The sequence below is a fragment of the Enoplosus armatus genome, chromosome 13 (genome assembly GCF_043641665.1).
Source record: "Enoplosus armatus isolate fEnoArm2 chromosome 13, fEnoArm2.hap1, whole genome shotgun sequence".
Classification (NCBI taxonomy): Eukaryota; Metazoa; Chordata; class Actinopteri; order Centrarchiformes; family Enoplosidae; genus Enoplosus; species Enoplosus armatus.
The window spans coordinates 14,370,931-14,378,700 of NC_092192.1; the positions used below are offsets into that span (position 1 = coordinate 14,370,931).

The window sequence follows — 7,770 nt, forward strand, 5'->3', positions numbered from 1 at the left end:
AGTATAAAACATGATGTTTAGAATATTTGCATTTGATGTGACAGTGTGTTTCACTCAGTCTAAACAACATAAACTGCAGTAAAGTAAACAGATACACAATATACTGTAGTGTCAAATGTGTTTGGTGTAAAATTAGTTTTATAAAATCCATTTATGGAGAAAATTAGGTTTGTCAATCAAAAATAGCCTTTTTCTAACAGTCACCCTGCAGCATTCAAGCAACGTGTATGCGCCACCTAGAGGTGAGAGTCTTTCGCTGAATATCTGTGTGTTCATGAGTTGCAGCAGTCAAAGGTCGATTCTCACGCTCCGTTCAGTGTTTTCAAAGGTAAAAGAGCCACAAAAAATAATTCCCATCAGCTGTGAACAGGAGGTCATTTTAAGATTAGTCCTCTGCTTTATAGAGCGGGCTTTCAGACGTCCACACAATGAACTTTTGTCATTTCTTTACATTTATTTCAGGAGACAATAATGTACCATGAATACAATAGAGACATCTGTTACAACACAACGCTAACAGACTCATTCATTCAAATTTTTACACACAATGTCAAGTAAGCAGTCCACAACATCACTATCGCACTGAAGAGGTAAGAGGTGGAAGAATGTCTGTAACCCCCTGATATACTAACTCAGTGTGTCTGTCCCTTTACCCACGGGTAGATTCCCGCTTGATTCATAATCTGTATTGATCACTGTCACATCCCGGGGAAAAGAAACTTCCCTTTCCACTCTTTGTTGCAGCTGTTAGTTAAGTGCAAGTACAGCTCCTGATTGGGGCCCACTGATGTTAACCACAACATGATGGTGCAGTGATCTATAAGTGCTATGTAATGGGCTGATTTCAGTACTGTGTTTCTGAAGAGGATGAGTCAAAAATCAACAACATGAAATGCAAATTTGTGCAGGTCATGGAATGTTTAAGGGGATGTAAACACCAAGGAATAAGTTCACATGACTGAGGAAGACATTCAGAACACGGGCCATTTAATCTGCACTATGTTGCACTGCACTGGGGTTTGGATCTTTAGGAGAGGAACTGAGAGGTAAAAAAACTCATTCCTCCAGGGTCCGGAAGGAGTTCTGCATGTCCTCCAGCAGCTGGGCGTACTCTGCTTTGATTTTAGCTTCGCCATCCTTAACAGGGTCCTAAAGAATCCAATAAACAGACATTACATCAACAGAGAGCAAGTTATTTATCTTGATGAATTATCTTGATGAAAAAAAACAAAAACACAAAACATCTCCGCCAAGAATGTGGAGCAATCATGTACCTTGAACTTCATGGAGCTGATCTTGTACAGTGTCTCTCCCATGTGCTCCCTGATCATGGACCAGGTGATTTTGTTGTCACTCTGTGCTGTGGACTCCACCGCGTGTCGGGCCATGTCGTAAAAAGCAATCATGTTCGAGAGGATGCCAACAGTTTTGTAAAAGGGGCAGAACCTGTGCGTGGGGATGGTAGGATGTGTGAAGCTCACAGTTAATGTAATAATCAAGTGGAGAAATAGTATTTACAGACAGATCGGCTGATGATTAGATGTTGCTACCTGGCTTTATACTAATGGAACACATTAGTTTTTCCATTGTTTCCTCAGAAATCACTTGTTTTAAAATACATACATTTCTAAGCTGTGTAGTTACTGTAGCTCATAGCTGTATATTCTAGAAATGTTGCTAGCTTGCTGTTCTTGTGATTCCTTCTTAAAAAAGAGACGATGAATTTGATGAAAATGTTTTTGTTTTCAATTGTTGTAGAGCAAAGAACGTAGCCACTTCAATGTGTTCATTGTGGATTTTAAAAAGAATACGAAGCCATTTCAGGCCTTCTGAATGGAGAAGAAGTAGGTTTTGTGGTTGGTGAGTTGTTTTGTCCTCACCTGTCGTACGGGGTATAACCGTTCTGCTGCAGGAAGTCATCCTTAATGAGCTTAGCAACTTCTAGAGTGATCTTATCAGATTCAGCAAGAGAAGCCTGTGAACAAAACAAGACCATGAACATCAGTCCACTTTATTTTTTCAGAGTTGCTGATTAACCGGGTTAGCATGCTAACAACTTAAATGATTAACTCTATAGCTCTGACAAAAGCCTCGTCTACAAACACAGATTTCACACAACAAATGCATCGATTAACTGGCTGTAAAAATGCGTGCATTTGGGAAAACGTTAATAAAGCGGCCAACAGCGTGCAGGATTTGTTGTTTTTTTACAGACAAGGGTTTTTGAGCAACGCACCTGTCAATGAGAGTTCTTTATTAATATCTGAGCCACAGATAAAATGTTATTTTTCTGCATTTCATAGGTGTTGATTGAACTCTTTACTTTAGCTTGTGTGATACCATGTTATACGATCTCAACCGGCCTCACCTTGCCTACAAGCTGCACGATTTCAGCCAGGTCCTCCTCCTCCTGCAGAATCTCTTTGGCTTTTGTACGGAGAGGAACAAACTCAGGGAAATGTTTGTCATAGTATTCATCCAGAGCTCGTGTGTACTTGCTGTAGCTAATCAGCCAGTTTACAGAGGGGAAGTGCTTTCTCTGAGCCAGCTTCTTGTCCAAACCCCAGAACACCTAAAAAGAAGAAAACAAAAAAGATTGACACAAAGTCAGGATGGTGCACAATAAATAAATAAATAAATAAAATGTATTAAGTTTAAAGGATGAAGGGATGAAAGGCCAATATCTATCACTTACCTGAACAATTCCCAATGTGGCTGAGGTGACAGGGTCTGAGAAATCTCCACCAGGGGGCGACACACTAAGAGGAATTCATAATATTTAAGGAAAAGTTGATCATTTACCTTACATGCCAAAGTTTGTACAGTTAGGCAGCCTACTTGTCTTACTCCCATGAAAAAGGAGCTAATCCTGAGGTCTAGCTCTCAAATAACTTTTCAAGACACACTATTTTGCCCAAATCTTTAAAAACCATAGAAAAGAAATTTAACTTAAGAGTAGGTAGAGATAGTCATTTCACCACCAAAGGCAGCTTCAACAGTACAACACGCAGTGCAGCTACAAGACATTATGTTGTGTGCATATTTGATTTCCAACCACCCATTGGTTTTAGTTGATTTTATAATGCTATGACAATAAACTTCAACTTAAAGTTGAAACTTGGACAGTGGAGGACGAGTTTTGCAAGTTGATTTTCATCGTTACTGAGATGAACTGAAAGCAACAGCTGCTTGGAAGGTAGGAAATTAATTTTGAATCCTTGGTGTTGCAAAACCACCAGTACGGAGTATTTATCGCACCTACTGTAAGTCAATTTCAACATGCTGTGTTGAAGTGTACAGCAGTACAGTGTTGGCAAAAAGTATGACATAATTTTCTCTGCTTATACGAAAGTCAACTCACGCTCCCACGATGCTGACGCTGCCTTCTCTCTCTGGATTTCCCAGACACTTCACACGTCCAGCACGCTCATAGAAGGAGGCGAGCCTGGCGCCCAGGTAAGCAGGATACCCACTGTCTACAGACAACGACATACACAAGCTGTCTCACAGCGTCTTCACAAATACATATAAATCAGTCACATCCATCATGAACTTACCAGCAGGCATTTCAGCTAATCTACCAGAGATTTCTCTCAGAGCTTCGGCCCATCGGGATGTCGAGTCGGCCATCATGCTCACATTATAGCCCATATCTCGGAAGTATTCGGACAGTGTGATCCCTGCAGAGGTAAATATATTCCATTTACAAATGCATTTAAGTGCATTAAAGCACATTAAAGCGCATTTAACAGATTCTCCAAATTACAGGAAAGAAACAAAGGCATTTACAGGCATTTACTTAATGTTAACTACTTGAGCATCATCATTCAGAATGGGATATCAGGGCGTTTTAAGTTTTCCCATTGCTTATACAGAAACAAGAAAGAGAAATTAACTTTGTTCTTTAATGTTCCATTTAAGAAAACCATGTAGTAGCATTTAAAATAAACAATTAGACTGTTCTGTATAATGTGAATGGTTGGTACCTGTATAAATTGAGGCCTCTCTGGCAGCAACAGGCATGTTTGACGTATTAGCAACCAGTGCTGTTCTCTTCATGATGCTCTCAACCTTGCCATCGACCTCCATAGTAAGCTGTTGGGAAAGAGCTGTGTTAACATTATACGATGTGAATACTGGTGCTGTATGGAAGATGTTTTGCTCTAAACAAATATCAGCCATATTTCTGTTTACTCGTTTATTCTTTTTTTTTTAAGCTTAATAGGAGCTGAAAGTGACCCAGTAAAGTTTATACTGGGCAGATAGGACAAATTTGTTCTCCCACCTACCTCTGGGAAATCCCGCAGCACTTCAGACATTTCATTCCCACGCTCTCCGCAGCCGACATAGATAATGACATCACTGTTGGAGTACTTGGACAGCGACTGCGAGATCACAGTCTTTCCACAGCCAAAGGCGCCCGGTATAGCAGTGGTGCCACCCTGCACGCAACTATACAGCACGAAGGTCATGCAGTTTCATTTGCAGCTTACAGATTTTAAATCACACAGCATAAAATGAGAGGCTCCACACATGTTGAAGGCTCGCTTTATGGGTGTTTATAAAAGAGTAAAAAACTCAAGGTAAAATAGAGGTGGAAGTTGCTCAGGTGCAAATCTTGACAATCTTGAAAAACACCAAATCAGCAGAAGCAATCAACATACTACAGAGACGCACACTATAGCTTGCGATGACAGACTAAAAGAAAATATTAGAAGTATACACAATATAGTAAAATACATCATCACAATATTGTCTCTAGAGAGGACTACTCACGGGAAAAGTGCGTCCAGAACTCTCTGACCGGTCAGCAGTGGATGATTGGCAGGTAGCTTCTCTGTGACTGGGCGGATTTGTCGTACCGGCCACACCTGCACCATGGTGAACTTCTCCTTCACGCCTTCAAATTCCAGCTCCAGGACCACATCCTTAAAGCAACAAGATCAGAAAAAATCAGTTTCACAGCAAAATTTGATCCAACAGAAAAGCGTTTCTCTCCTGGACCAACACTCACAGAAATGTCGTAGTTTCCGGGTGGGGCTAAGTAGGTGACAGTGCCTCTGTTGCGAGGTGGAAGCATCATCTTGTGCTTTATTAAGGAGTTTTCAAACACCATGCCGTAGATATCGCCACCTGTCACGTGACTGCCAACCTGGAAAGGAGATCACATGAAATTAGTCAGAACAGTTGCAGAGGAGAGACATCCACACGGCGCTCAAATTGTAATTTTCTTACTCGGAGACTCTGCCCGGGGGTAAATTCCCATTTGATGTCTCTGTTAAGGGCACCAATGTTTACTCCTCTTGGGATATAGATACTTTGAGTGAGGTCATTGATGTCTTTTAGTGGACGCTGGATACCATCAAAGATGGAGCCCATGATTCCCGGCCCCAGCTCTACAGAGAGGGGTTTCCCCGTCCGAAGGACAGGGTCACCGACGGACACACCAGCTGTAGCATCAAGTTAGGGAACACAAAACGAACTGCAAGCACATCAAAATCAGACTGAACTGTCTCTTTTGTCATATCTGTTATAGTAATTTAGTTTTAAGGAAGATCGTGACATGGCTTGTTACATATTTAACTACAGAGGAAGGTCATATGGCAGCAGAAAGGATACAAGTCTCCTCGTAGACCTGGATAGTTGCCATGTCTCCCTCTAAACGGATGATCTCTCCCACCAACTCACTGTGACCTACGCGAACCAGCTCGTACATGGCTGCTCCTGCCATCGCAGTAGCTGTCACCACTGTTGATTGGATAGGTTTGGGAAAAAGAAAAAAGAAAGACATAAAAATAGAAATTTGTTGGACAAAGAATATGCTGAAAATCAGCAATTTTTTTCTTGTTTACATTTTGTACTTGCAAACATCAACTTCAGTGAAAAGTGTATCAGTACAATAATGAGAAACTGAATAGCTGAAAAAACATGTAAAAGAGCATATAGCATATAGTTACATATACATGTAACTTGCATTTAAGAAAAAAAGACAGCCATACTACAGTGACATTGTTTACAGACACTACATGTGAACATGTGAATAATTTTGATTTTAATGAAAAAATAAAACAAGAGTATTAATATTTTTTTCTTTCAAATTAAATCACATAAATGATGCCTGTGTTTTTTTTTTATATTTACTGTATGATATTGTGTTTACAAGTGTACCTTCACCGCCAGTGAAATGGATTTAAAGCTAGATAAAGATGCTGTTTGATTGAGTTGGTAAACCACTTAGGGTTGAGCAATATGATGATATATGCCATGAGCTGATAGAAATGTGTGCACTGTCAGAGATTTTGTTATATAATTTATACCATGGTGGATTTCCCTTTAATATACCTGGGCGTAGTGGGCCATTGTGGGCAATGTTGCAACTCAATGAGCAAGGACTGCATTATGGCTTTATTGGATTTTAGTTTGATTTCTGCTTCAGTGTGATGAATTTTCTTGATTTGTATTTGAACAAATTACCACCTGGTTGTTTTAACCATGCACAGTTTCTCATCTGCTTTTCCAGAAAACTCACAACATCAGACTATATATCAATATCACTATATAACATTACATATATCGTGATACAGGATTTTATTCATATTTCCCACTGCTAAGGAGAGCCACAATAGTGTGAAAGGTTGACACAGACATTAAGCCTTGCCTACCCTTGAGGAGCTGGAATAATTGAGTTACAGTAATCATCAGATGCTAAACAATCAAATCTAGCGAAGCACATTAAACCAGACCTGGTCCAGAAACCCCATGTACATATCCAAACTGGCTTTCTCGCTCCTCGTCCTGGATCTTAGGAAGTTTTGAGGTATCCATTTTGATAGTTTCTGTCCTGCAAAAACTGAGGAACGAGACACAGATGATGTGAAGTCATTTAAATTGAATACACTCAGCAGACAAACGTCTAACATTGATTAACACACACATCATTAGCTAATCTTAGCCAGGCTAAAGTTGACAACCTACTTTTACACAACCTCTGACTTTATACACCACAATTAATACGAGCACAATATCACACAAGAGTGCCAGCACAGAGCTCTCTGCGAAATGAATGGCTAAGCCTAACAGTGTGCAATAAGGTCACTAGCTAACTCAGCTGAGGCTGCAAAACCTTTCATACATTTCGCTTTCACCGAGGGTGAAAGATAAGGTAAAGTAAGTTACTACTGTTCATGGCTGAGCATATGTTTGCTTACCAGATGGCAGCCTAATGGTCGTTACTACACACACGTAACGTTGAGAGCAAAGCTGATTTGTGCTTGTGCGCGCATAAGTCAGGTAAACTAGCTAGCAAACAGTAGCTATCTTCATCATCATCATCACACACAGGTTAAGCTAAGATTATTCGCGCAATGTTTGGTCCATGACTGGAAGGAAACCTCAAACTGTCATAAATCCAAAACCTCATATTATAGCACTACCATAAATATCTTACCTTGTCTCGATATGCAGTTCTCCAGGTTTATCTCTAACGTAGCAGGCAGAGGAGGAGCTTCACTGTACTAATCACCTGCTAGGCACCGGACTGTCACGGGAAGAAAACATCTCCATTGTGGCTCAACTGCTTTCCTCCCTTCTAACTTGGTTGGCTATCCGAAGAGCCAAGATGGCGTCCGCAGCTCACCAGTTTCCTAGTCGGTGGTAAGTTCCGCCTTTCTACACACTTCCACCAGGCGCATTACTGACCTCTGCTGGATATAAATGAAACGTTCATCTAAATACGATCGTTTCAAACTGTTTTTAATAAATGAACCAAGG

At 40.5% G+C, this 7,770-nt stretch overlaps 1 protein-coding gene across 1 annotated transcript; it reads right to left on the minus strand.

The window, feature by feature from the left end:
* Window positions 1–447: 447 nt before the first annotated feature.
* On the minus strand, window positions 448–7,457 carry LOC139294868 (V-type proton ATPase catalytic subunit A-like). The gene is made up of 15 exons (XM_070916840.1): window positions 7,448–7,457; window positions 6,744–6,850; window positions 5,620–5,748; window positions 5,236–5,450; window positions 5,015–5,152; window positions 4,777–4,928; window positions 4,290–4,452; window positions 3,987–4,095; window positions 3,558–3,680; window positions 3,362–3,476; window positions 2,696–2,759; window positions 2,369–2,572; window positions 1,881–1,975; window positions 1,275–1,446; window positions 448–1,149 (listed from the first exon to the last, which is right to left on the minus strand). Exons 2-15 carry the CDS (start codon window positions 6,823–6,825, stop codon window positions 1,057–1,059), a joined length of 1,854 nt encoding a protein of 617 aa, XP_070772941.1. The 5' UTR covers window positions 6,826–6,850; window positions 7,448–7,457; the 3' UTR covers window positions 448–1,056.
* Between the last annotated feature and the right edge of the window lie 313 nt (window positions 7,458–7,770).